General features: G+C 52.2%; 1 protein-coding gene across 7 annotated transcripts in view; it reads right to left on the bottom strand.

Moving 5' to 3' along the window:
- NRG3 (neuregulin 3) overlaps positions 1-8,280 on the bottom strand; it is a 1,103,107-nt gene extending 1,094,827 nt beyond the window's left edge. For all 7 annotated transcript variants that reach the window (XM_058299387.2, XM_058299391.2, XM_058299388.2 and 4 more), the window contains exon 1: positions 7,452-8,280. In XM_058299387.2, coding sequence (XP_058155370.1) covers positions 7,452-8,280 — 829 coding nt within the window. The remainder of the gene's footprint in view (positions 1-7,451) is intronic.
- Positions 8,281-12,908: the final 4,628 nt, after the last annotated feature.

Below are 12,908 nucleotides of genomic sequence, written 5' to 3'. Positions count from 1 at the left end.
TGAGAAACTGAGACTGGGTGCACTGTAAATTCATCTTCTGATCACCCACCTATGCAGGTCTTGGGCAAATTAGATGGCAGCTCCAGAGCCTGCATGGTTCAGATGATCATCAGACTACAGGCGAGGTCTGAGTGCTGGAGCCTGTGAGTCCCTGCTTCAACAGTAAGTAACATAAAGCTTGCAGGTAGCCTCCCAACACCAACAGCACTCCCCAAATGGCAGCTCTCAATTCCCTACCAAGACCAAGCTCCTGTGGATAATCCTGCCACACTTCTAAAAGTAAAATCCAAGGGCCAGAAAACAAGAGATTCTGGTTCCAAAGTGAGGAGTGGACATAGTGACTTTCTAATTACCTGGAAATTCACAGGAAGATCAGGCCATCCTCACACCGTTTAGTAGGGGGCAGGGTTTCTTCAGGGCAGACTGTTTTGTTCAAGAATTCTTATCTGATGTTTAGCATAAAAACCCTGTTCCCATCACCATGGCCACAATGCATTAATATTAAGTAGTTACATGAATTGAGATTTTTTTTTAAATGCTCTTATAGCATATACTGTATCCAGGATATCACTGCTATCTCTAGAAAAAGACCTCAAAGACAGATCTTACCACTGGAGGCTGCTGAACGTCTATGAGGAATTCAACTCTGAGCTCAAACTGCATGTCTGTTCCCACCTAACCTCTTTCGAGGTGCAAGAACGGCCACTTATGATTTATGGATAATTACCAACCTACCTTGAAACACAAAGGCCGATGACCAAAAAAAGGTAGTGTTTTGAAACACAATTCAGGGTAAAGTTACCAACAAACACAGATCTGAAGCAAGATGTTTATAAAATGTTAACATAAAACTCCTTCGAGTACAAATGCTTATACCCACGAGAGCTCTGTGGTGGACACGTGCAACAAATTAATTCTCTGGAACCCCTGAGTTCCCCGGGAAAAGCCCGCGAAGCAAACATTTCCTAATTTTATTCACCTTCTCGCGAAACACCAAAGGCCCAGTAATCATGAGATGGTGTGGGATGGCACAAAGGGAGCCTTCAGGTGTCCTTTTCCAGATAACTGACAACTTCACTTATCTTCCCAGTGTGTTCTCCTCCGTCATAAATGTGTACCCCAAATGAGCCCACCTGGAAAACTAAGGATGGAAAATGGTGGGCTCCAGGTAGTGAGAAAACATGGGAGGGGACGGGAGGAAGGGCCCCACGCCATGGGAATCAGAGAGGGAAGGAGGCGCCATCTCAGGGCACCCAAGGACCATTGTCTCCCACTGGAGGAAATGCCCTCCAGCCAGGTAGCAAACCAGCTCCAATTCAGCATCTGAATGCCGTGGGTGGCCTAACGGGCCGGGGGTGGAATACCCAGGCTTCGAAGCGTGTTTTGCCCACAAGTTCTTTAGCAAGGGCTCCGTGAGGCAGGATGCTGCCATCGGCCCACTGACCCAGAGGAGGCAGTGAACGTTCAGAGAGCACCAGGCGGCTCTTCAAGCTGCCCACACCCCACAGGCTTCCGGGGTGCAGGACTGACTCGAATGTGCACAGTCACCTACTGGAGGAGACACCTTTAGAACCTCACTTCCCCCTGCCAGCTCACCTGCACACCCTCCTCCTCCCTCCACAGGGGCCCTGGCTCGGTAATGAGGTCGGAGTCGCCAGGGCACGTTGGCGGTGCCTGCACAGCTGTGCAGACTCCAGGTGGGTGGTGAGCTCACCAACACCAGGTGGTGCAGCAAACCCGTGCGTGCCGATTGTTCACGCTGCAGTTACGTAGCTTTACTATTACCTGTGCCAGTGTCGTATACCTATGGAAGTGAAAGACCATTCTGGTTTCTATCAGGACATAGTTGAATGCTCTGAAGAGACTCCGAAAGATGAATTTCACCAAAAAAATAAGGAGATTATAATTATTTTGAATTATAGGAGCGAGAAAACCAAATGATTCCCAAACAGGGTTATCTTATAGAACCTCTGACATCAATATGCTTCCCCAGTTTCTTTAAAGAAGAAATAGGCAATAACAGGCATGGCTTAAGGAAGAGAAAAAGATGCTAAACTTATACCAGTAGACACATAATCAAGAGAAACCCCTTGCCCAACATCTGGATATGGGGAAATGAATGTTGTACAGATTTTGAGTTTTGTTTCAGTTTCCTGGCTTTTTGAACCCTGTTTTCACAGGCTTTTAAACTTAAGCCACCAGCAGCAGTCCAATGCCCCAAATAGATATTTAATATTCATTAAACTTTAAAAAATTGAAACTGTGACATATATTAAGAAAACAATGTAATTATGTGGAAGATAATAATAGTTTATGTTCAATTATACAACTGTGTGGTTGAATCCGATAACAAATGCCACCAACATCAGCATGATGTGTGTACCAATTTATGTGGGAAAATAAATGGCCATTAGTTTTCCCAAAATGCACTAAAATGATTTAACAGTTTAATTGCCTAAACGGGTAGAAACTTTTTTCTAAACTTTCTACATCAATTTAAAGGACCTAATATGCCTAACTGAAAGGGATGACTTTGCAAACAACTTGAACAAACACGGGGAGATACTAGGAATATCTAACAAGTTTTCCTTTAAGGACACCTACTTGCATTATGTGCTAAAAAGTAAAGGGATTAAAAGATCAACAACCTGAAAGGAACACCCACACAGAGCCACCACTCAGTATCAGAAAAGACTGCGTTAAGGAATGAATGCATGGAGTCATCAGTGAAAGAGCAGTGTGAGTGGAAAATCCTAAGATTTTCATTAAAATCGGCTGAAAGGGAAATGCTCCTAAAGGTCCATTTTGTTCTGGCATTACAAAGCTTAAAGTGAGTCTATTCCACTAGGTTCTGGAAGGAGCACTTGCCTAGGTGAGGACGCCGACGTTCTAGGATCTCAGCAGGAGTTCAGTGGTCATTGTCCAGGCAGTGCCACCCAATACACACAAGGCCGAAGACAGAAAAAGAGTCAAAGGAAGAAAAATGAAGTTCAGTTCTATTCACAAGCAATTCAGATGCATTTTAGACGCAGATTTATGGCTCTTCCCCTGCTCTCATATATTTCAGGGCCAGCTCTCCTGTTCCATTTGACACCCCAGATAGAATACTGAGATAGGGCTGGCACTGGCTGTGAGATGCTGTGAGGAGAGCATTTCTAGAAGATCAGCGTTCTCCTCCATGTGGAATGTAGAAGAGGAGGAGATGGGAGGCAGTGCGTCCCCCCATCACAACTCTAAGGATGCAAGGATTTAAAAATCTGGGCCAGCACTCTTGCTTCTTGGGGTCTTTACGAATGGAGAGAAGTTGCCACAAACCGGTTCTGTCGTCGTTGTGGCTTTGGCGTTTGTTTTTTTTTTTCTTTCTCACAAGCTTGTGGATCAACACTGTGGGTTAAAAACAGCTACCCAGGAAATAGCCTAAATAGGAAGGTGGCTGGATTCACAGATCAGACTTGCAAAAGGAACTCTCAATTAGCAAGGACACCTCCAAATCCTCATCCCGGGCATGAGAAATTGAGAAGCAGAAAAGTGCTTACACCACATTTTCTTATTGTACTGAGACTAGGCTGAAATGGGCCCTAAAAACAGCCTTGCCCATTCTATGCCCACCTTTCTCTCCCCCTCCCCTTTTTATGAAGACCATCAAGTATAACCTAAGTGTATGATATAATTGATTAAAGCAGAAAAGTCTTATAATCCCGTATTTAGGCCAAACATACTCGGGTTGCAGCATGTGCTCATAAAAAAGCTCTCAATTGGATTTCGTAAGAAATATTGATTTTGAGCTCTGAATCCTCTCACTCTGGCTACCAAGCATGATCGGGGTCAGTGCTCCTCTGCTGGAATTCCCATTGAAGGCCTTGTGTCATGTAGACAGAAGACAACATAGAGGGTAACTTAAACAAATTACATCTGAGGCTGCTTATATAGCAATAAAGAGCACTTTTATGAAAGGACTGAAGATGTTTAAAAAGAACAGGAAAACAACACATTTTATCAGTGGTTCTCTTAAAAATTATAATCAGTATGACTAGGTAAACGTTCAAATTAAAATTTGAATATCACATTTTATCATGTTTAAACATTGATGATTCATTTTATATTTATTTCTTCACTAAGTACACACTTCAAGAGATGTGATTCTAGTCATTGGAATGAACTTACATACCTCCCAAATACAACTCAAATAATAACCATTAAATGTGGCTATTTGTCTTCAGTATTTGAATTTAGTCAATGACTGTGCTCCTTTACCTAATAAACACTGCTTTCAGCTGAGTGAAACAATTTCAGGTCTCTAAAACAATCCACATTTGCATTGTCAAATTCTACAAGTATATTTCAAATCAGAAAATACAATTAAATATACTGTAAAAGCAAGCAAAAGACTGTTTGTATTTAAAATCGCCACTCCCCTGCTGTCTGTAGTGAACCCCTCTGTGGTTTGAAAAAAACTGAAAACTAACCTATACTTTCAGATATAAAATGTTTCTAAGTCATTTTTGGTGAAGTACTCTCCTACTAGCAATAGGTTTAAGTGTGTGTGTGTATTTATTGTTTGTTTGTTGTTTCTTGTTTAAGTATCTGAAAGGAAGGGGAGTGCTGGGCACCTGGGACCCCGGGAATCCCAGGGGCATAGAGGAAACTTCTGGGCCAGTGCAGAGCCCAAAGGATGGGGGATGGGAAGGGAAGCATCAACTTCCAAGCCCTCCCTCTTCATCTGCTTTTCAAGTTCCTTCTCTTTGTCTTCCATATTACAGAAAACAGAAACAGCCCTCTAAACCCGGCCTTCACCTCAGCAAAAACGACTTCTGCTTACAGAAGTCCCATTATCCATTAGCAGTGTGTTCATTCTCAGTGAACCGGCCCCTTCCACAGCACAGAGCTGTGCTGACTGTAGAGAGAATCCTTCTGGCTGACCTAAGAGGAGCACAAAAGCATTCATCCTCCAAGCATGGAGATGCTCAGCTCAAGAGCAAAGACCCTGGCCATCAAAGGAAGGCTGTGTCAGTCTTGGGGAAAAAATCAGAGCATCATCCTTAGCCGTTACAACAGAAGCCATGACTTTCATTTAAAAAAAAAGAAAAATGGAAAGAAGAGGGGGGGGAAAAAAAAACCTAAAGTCTGGAGGTAGGAGCTGGGAAAAGAAGGAATGTCTCTCCTGGGAACTTTAGTGACATTATTGAAAGAAGTGAACAACCTGAGTCCAGATATTCAGGCCATCCTTCAGTTAATGGTAGCAGTGATTAATTCCTCAAACAAAATCTCTATTTCCTTTTGTTAATCATCCTGCAATCGTGGATTTAAAAAAAAATAGCTAAGCTATCTTTTTTCCTTAAATTACCATTCAACCTGCCTATTAAGCTCCACTTTCATGGAAACCACATAAAATTCCTTTCATTAAAATCTCCCTTGTTGATATATGCAAAAACAGGTCAATTTCTGTCGGATTTGCATGCGTGCATTTTATCCGTTGATAATTCAACGATCTGGACCTCAGGTACACACAAAACCAACCCTGCTGATGTGTCTGTGAACACTGACACCATTTCCACATTTCTCCCTTTCCTTGGGGCTGAGAGCCCTGTCAGTAACACTTCTTACTAAACAGGCTGCCATTCCCCTCTACACACACAGGAAAGCAGCATGGAGGGGTGGAAATGATTACCTTGGGCTTTCATTACGGAGCTCCGAATGGAACCCCCACAGGGCCCCAGGTTGGAAAGGGCACTGTCCCTCTGCTGCTCCGGGCAGCTGCCTCAAAAGTCCAGGCTCCCCAGGGCAGACATATTTTCAAGCCACTGACTGCTTGCCCGAACACCGGCACCTCTTTGGCTCTCCACAAAACTCAACGAGATTTGCTGAAAGGAGCCTCAGCACACCTGAGAAACAAACGTGCTCTCAAAAAATGACGGCTTTGGCCAAAAGAGAGACAGCAGCAAGTTACTTGGCTCGCTTGCCATTCTGGTTGGTGGCAGGCTCCCTCCTTCCCCTGCTTCCTGCTTCCAGTTTACCCCAGAGCCTGTTTTCTTCCAAAACAGAGCCTGGGCATAAAGACGTTCTGTCGTGGACCTCGTCCATAAACACACTCCACTAAGCCTCAAGGGTTAGGAAACACCCAAGGTAAAATCTCCACCTGGGGAGTGAAATGCCGCCAGGTGACTGACAGCAAAAGGGGCATTCCTTCCAGCACTGAAGGGTTAACCACCAGCACCGTCCCTTTCCCCCATAGATGCCGTGGCTCCAAATATAAATAAAACACAAAGACAGCATACCCAGACAGTTCTTGCAGAAGAGCCTAGCACAGAACTTGCACTGGCAGGCTGCGGGTTTGTCCTAAATAACCTTCACAGGTTGCACAAACTGTTCCCACAGCCTCATCAATAGATTAAGAAGGTTCCTGAGATTTCCTGAGAAGGAGCTCCAGGTAGGGGGTAGGGTGAGAGGTCAATTAGTCACCTCAAGCATTTACAGAAAGAGGGAGAAAATATATAGCTCCTCGGCGAATACATAGAAAGCTGTCATGCTTGGGGTAAACTGGCCAGAACGGCGACTGGGCCAAGGTTTAAAGGCAGGTGCCACATCCAAAGGGTGGGATGCTTCCAGAGGGCTGGGTGTTCTCCCCCACTGAGTCAGAGAACTCTGCCCCAGCCCGCCCCTTGGTTTCAGGCTCAGAGGGAGAGGGGATTCGGTTCACACACCACCTTGGGGAAACAAAAGCCGAGCTTGGCAGAGCTGGAAAAACTCGCCCTTCCTCAGGACCCTGGAGGTGGCAGCTCTGCAGGGTTCCCTCCATATTTCCCCCAGTTAACTCAGCCTCCTCGAGGCCACAGATGCCATTTCGACACCCCGGGAAAGATCCAGCAGGCTGGGGTCCGATGGGGGGGCCTCCTGCCCCTGCGTCCCCCAATGGCTCCATTAACCCTTCCGGTCCCAGGTCAGGGCTGCTGGAAGCATCTTCAGTTACCTTCTCCCAGCATCTCCGTCAGTCACCCCCGCCCAGGCACAGAACTTCCCTTGGTGCTCTAGCGTTGGTCACACGGAGGTGCTCTCCCTGCCCTCCTTCCCTCCCAGTCCCTCCGCTGGACTGGGAGGCAGGGCTCCCCGGCAGGACTGCAGAGAGGAGGGAGCGCACTCCTGTTAACCCTTTGGAGGAACTCAGGGGAGCTGTTCCTGCTTGGGACCCACGGAGGAAGGGCCCATGTAGCTTGGCAACCCACCTTCCTTCCTGCCACCCTTCCCCACACACAGACCCCAGCAGGCAGCCACCTCTGCCCCCCGTGTGGCCAGTTTTCACCAGAACTCACTCTGGGCCCCAAACCAGGGTTGGGGTGCAGGGGGTTGCCAGAAGACAGGCGGGGGGTGGGGGGGGGCAGGGAGAGGAGACCTCCGGACAGCAAAAAGGGAAAGCAGGCACAGAATAATAACCAGCGGAGACAGTGTTTACTTACGAAATTTGGGGCTGGTGCTAGTCTCTGGGGTGGCGGTAGAAGAGGAGGAGGAGGAGGAGGAAGAGGAGGAGGAGGAGGAGGAGGCGGCGGCGGCAGCATCCTGGAAGGGAGACAGGGTCCAGGAGGGCGTGGAGTCGTGAAGGTAGGAGGAGGTAGCGTGCGCCGCAGTGGGCCAGGAGGGCACGGCCTGGGTGCTGGCGGCGCCCGGCCCCGGTGCCCGGGAGCCCGGCGTGCTGCTGCCGAAGAAGGGCGCTGTGGTGGGCAGGGCCGTCGGGGGCGCCGCGGGGCTCCGGGCCGTGGTGGAGCGCGGGCTGGCCCGGATGGGCACGCGGTGCCCGGGGAAGCGGGTGGGCGCGCGTGTGATGGTGGTGAGGCGGGTGCTCATCCGGTTGGGCGTCCTGGAGGAGGCGGCGCCGGCGGCGGAGGGGGTGGCGGGCGGCGGGGTGGCGGTGGCCGCGGTCGTGGTCTCCATGGCCTTGGGGAAGGAGCTGGGCTTGGAGAGGAAGAAGGGGTCCTGGCCCATCCCCTTGGAGTCCACCAGGTCGGTGGGCACGTACTCGCGGACGGAGCCCACCACGATCCATTTGAGCAGCATGAGGCTGAGCCCCAGGCCCACGAAGCCGATGAGCAGGGGCACCGCGCACAGCCACGTCTGCTGCCGGTTCCACACGATGCAGTCGCTACAGCGTAACTCCCGGGGGGGCTCGGCCGCCCCTTCGCCGCCGTCCGGGCCCCCGCCCGCCGCCGCCGCCGCGGTGCCCTCCTCGGCCGAGGCGGCGGCTGCCGGAGCGGCCCCAGGTGGCGCGGCAGCGGCCGCCCCTTCACTCATCCTAGGAGCCGGGCTTCACCTCCGCGCCCCGAGGGCCGCGCCACGGGCATGGGGCCGCGCGGGCCGCGCTCGGGCTCCGGCGGCCGCCGGCTCGGGCTCGGGCGCGGGCGCAGGCAGCGGCCGCGGCGGCCGCATGCAAATCGGCTCCCTGCCCCCACGCCCCTCCCCCCGAGAGGCGGGCGGCGGGCGGGGAGGAGAGAGCGGGGGAGGGGACGCGGGCCGGGGAGGGGGCGGCGAGGAGCGCGAGCGAGGGGCGCGCGGGCCCCCGGCGCCGCCGGCCGGTCAGGGAGCGGCGGGGCGCGTCTGCTGCCCGCCCAGCGGCCTCCCGCGCGCCGCGGCCCCGCGCCCGCCGCCGCTGCCGCCCGCCGCCTGCGTGCGCCCGGGGCGCGCCGGCATCCTCGGGGCGCCCGGCCCGGCCCGCTGCCCGGGGCGCCCGCTGGGGCGCGCGCCGCCCTCAGGGGCCCGGGCGGCCGGCCGCGGGGAGCCGGGCGCCGGCGAGCCGCATTCCGACACAGGGGCGGCCTGGCCGCTGGCCCGGCGCGGCGCGTTCCCCGGCGGCGGCTCCTGTGGCCCGCGCGGCGCGGCGCACCTGTTCTTGGGCGGCCCGCAGCCAACCCTCGGCCGGCGCTCTGCGGGAGAGACCAATCCGAGCGCGGCGCGGAGGGCGAGCGGCCGGGCTCGCCCCGCTCCCGCACCCGACGCTCCGCGCCGCCGCCCGCGGCCGCTGCCACCCGAGAGTCAAACTCCGGCCCGCGGCGCCGCCGCCGCCAGCCCGCGCGGCCGGGGTGCGCCCCGCCTCGCCGCCGAGGGACTCGGACGCGCCGCAGAGGTTCCGAGATCACGGCCCCGGGGCCGCTGCTGGGGGGAGCCGGCGGCCCGAGAGGCGGGCGGCCGCGTCGGGGGTCCCGGACCCCCGGCCGGAGGCGGCTCCTGGCGGGCTCTGGCGGCCGGGCGGGCGCGGGGGTGTGTGCGGAGGCGCCGCGGACGGGCAGGGCTTCGGGCCGAGTGGCGCCTCCCACCAGCGGCTAAGGGTGGTTTCTTATGCGCACGAGACAAATGAAGGAGCCAAGCAGACCCCCATTTGGAGGTGTGCGGCCAAAGCAGCTCCCTGGCCGACTGAGCCCGTCTCAGAGCAGATCCAGTGGGGTCAGAGACCAAAGCTGCGGGGCGAGGGAGCGGGCTGTGTGCGGGTGCGAGCGTACAGGGGCGCTCCCTGGCCCGAGGGCGGGCGCAGCTGGAGGAGAGCTGCCGCGCCCGGAGTCCCTGCAGAAACTGCTGGCGAAGCAGACGATCTCTGTGCAGGCATACCTGGCAGCGCTCACCAGGCCGATTTATAGTAGCTCACCTTTAAAAATAAAAGGCTTTCGGTGGGTCTGCACGCGTGCCCGCACGTCACAAGGGCACTGCTTATGAGAGGGAAAACGTAAACCGATTTGTGTTGTCAGCCCTAATGCCGTCGCCGGATTCTTAGACGCTTGGCTAGGGAGGCCCCTGAGGACCTACCCCCAGGGCTAGTGTGATACCCGCGGCGGGCCCGAGAGACTAGGTGGAGGGTCGGGGTGAAGAGCGAGCTAGCGTCAGCCTGGGACCTGCTGGTGGTGCGCACCCGCGCTGGCCAACCCTCCCCAGATTTCCTGGTCTACGGTGGAAGCCGGAGAGGAGGCTTTTAACACAGGTTCCAGGACTGAGAGATGGAGGAGGGCAGCCTCCTTATCCACCTCGCTCGCGCTGTCGACGGGCGCGGGTGGTGGAGCCACGTTTGCTGGGCCTGTCTTGGTCTCCAGAGATGAAGTTTTCAAGGTCTCCATTTTATTCACAGATAGAAGACGAACGGTGCGCCCAAGACACGGTGGAGAGCAGAAGGTGCACCGAACAGCAAGCCCCTGAGACTTGATGCCTGCCGGGGGCTGCTTTGCATGGATCACTTTAGTAAATGATTTTTGACGATCGTAATGCAGCTGTCACCTCTTTCAGCTATAACTTTGAGACTTTCCTCGCAGGAAAGCGTTTGATTTTTAGTTTGATAGAGCATGCCCTAATCCAGTACTGCTGAATTATGATTCCTAAATTAAGTGAAAACATTAACACAAAACCCTGAATCCATATTCCTTCAGCTTTCCCAGGCGAGGCACGGTCAGTCCTCTTTTTGGTAAAATTGACCCAATCTCTTTCTTCTGTGGGTCTGGGGGCCTCCTGCCCAACCTTTCCTGTGAAGCAAATAAAAGTTAGCTTTCCCATAAAATGCTGTGAAATTATAGCAGGCGCTGCTGTCAGCTCTATGAGACAGAAAATTACTTTTCCAAAACACTCCTAGTTCATTGCACACACACACACACCCCCATCCCACACCCGGTATTGCTGAGGCCCCTTTTTCCTTCCCTGCCTGCTGCAGTAAATCCAGCGTACACAATGGGGTGTTGTGAGGCTGCACCGGCAGCTGTTCCCCTCCCAAATGGCCGGTCCCACAGTCTCTACTTCACGTTGCCTCACTGCTCCCTGATGCCCTCTTCATCTGCCTCTCCAAATCCCCTCTGCTTCTCATTTCCACTTGGCTTTCACAAGCTTCCTCATGGTTCCCTGGTGAGCTCATTCTCTCCCATATCCCAAACCACTGCACTTGACTACCCATTAGCTGATCTCAGTGAACATCATCACTGGAGGCAGAAAAAAAAAAGGAGCCCATTGCTTTGATAGCTTTGTATTTGGGAGGGGGTTCTTCCAACCATCCAAGACAGTAGGGCTGGTGGAACCGTCGGTAGCTGGCAGTTTTACCGTGAGGCTCCCTGGTAGCAGGTGGTAAGTGCTGGGACTGGGTTGGGGGTGCCCACGGCTGAGTCAAGGAACAGCGTAGGTGATCTAGCTGCTCAGCCCGTGGTAAGGAGGACCCTGGGACTCCAGATCGTGGAAGCAGAATGCTGGGGAAACAGCTGCCAAACAGACTTTGAAGACAGATTCAAGACCGAGCTCTGCCCCTTAGAGCAGTAAAGTCAGCCGTGCCTCTGGGTTTCTCTCTGTGAAATGGAGCCCTGGTACCTGCATTCTACGTAATTATGTGAAATGATGTAGCAAATGGATGCGTTACCTGTGGCAGGTGGAGTGTCTCCAGCCTGGAGGAGTGTCGCCTCCGCATGCCTTCCAGTCACTCATTTCCTGTATGCACCTGGAAAGTTCATTTCTGAGACTCCCCTGAGTGACAGCTATGCATAAAGGTTTTGTTTGCTTGGGGTTTTTTTTTTTTTTGGTTGTTTTTGTGTTGCTTTTTTTAATGTTTTCTGCCAAATAGTGAAGTTGTATGATTTGATTTCCCTCATTCATCTGTTTTGGATCCTTGAAGCATGGAGCTCAGAATCAGACACCATCCTGGAATGTGGGGCATGGGTTTTCTGACAAATGAGCATGGCACCCCACAGCCAGTCTCCTGAGCTCTGTATCGGCCTAACCTGTTTTACCTCCTGTGGTCACTAACACATCACACTCAAAGTTGCCTGAAGTTTACCTGCAAACCAGCCTTTCTATTGAACTTCAGTTTTCCTAACAGTGGCACCAGTATCCCCCAGCTGGATGGCCTGTGGCATCTCTGACTCCTTACCCCCAGGCCCCAAGTTCAGTTAGTCGTTGAGTCATTAATTTTCCATCTCTACAATATGATTGTCTTTGATTCCTTCCAGTGAACACACTTGGTAAAGGGTCACCTTTAGGACCACGGACTGGAAATGACTGTGGTGGCCAAACATCTCCAACGTGTCAGTCCATAAAACATCTCTCTTAGTGGTGGATTGAACTGGGCACCCTAGTTTGGACATGTTCGGGATCTTGGTAAGCATTCTGGTTAGGATCTCCTCAAGGGATTCCTTCAATTAAGGGTGGACCCACTGAATCAGTTGGCCTTTCATCTGGATTACCACGATCCTTTATAAACTGAGTATCAAAGGGAGAAGACACAGAAAGCAGCCAGGAGCTGGAAGTGAATAGAGCCTGGAAGACAGAGGACAAGATGCTGCCATGTGCCTCGCCATGTGACAGGAAAGCCAAGGGCCAAGGATCACTGACAGCCAGGCCCAGAATGCCCAGTCTTCAGCAGAAAGTGCTGCCTTGCTGATACCTCGATTTTGAATCACTTCTATCCTTAAAATCATGAGCCAATAAATTACTAGTCATTTAAGCCAAACCAGTTTGTGGTATTTGATGGCAGGTCTAGCAAATGAAAACAGCATCTCATCTCCAGTCCCAATATCCCCAGTCTATTTACCATCACCCAAGGCACCGGGGACTTGGCAGCCACAGCTGTGCCATGGGGTTCTCTCCTTCACAGATGGTTCCCTGGTAATGCACTGACTAGAGAAATCAGTCTGGTTTGCAGAATCCTAACATTCACTGGTATCCTGTGAATGGGCAATGTGAACCCACATACATTGCACAGAGTAAATATTTTACAAAGGGTTAATGAAGCTAGCGTATTTCCTTATTGTCAGTTTAGTCTACTGCTGTTACTCTACTGGCACACATTTTGTACTCAGTTGTGGTGGCCCTTTTAAAGAGAAGCAAAATATTTTCTTCACACTTCTCAATATATGACATTGTTTCTTGTGGGCTCTTGATGTCATATGTGTAGGATCTTCCCAAAAATG

The sequence above is a fragment of the Dasypus novemcinctus genome, chromosome 6 (assembly GCF_030445035.2).
Source record: "Dasypus novemcinctus isolate mDasNov1 chromosome 6, mDasNov1.1.hap2, whole genome shotgun sequence".
Taxonomy (NCBI): domain Eukaryota; kingdom Metazoa; phylum Chordata; class Mammalia; order Cingulata; family Dasypodidae; genus Dasypus; species Dasypus novemcinctus.
The sequence above is the reverse complement of the archived record's forward strand: the minus strand, read 5'-3'. Positions and strand labels throughout refer to the sequence as shown.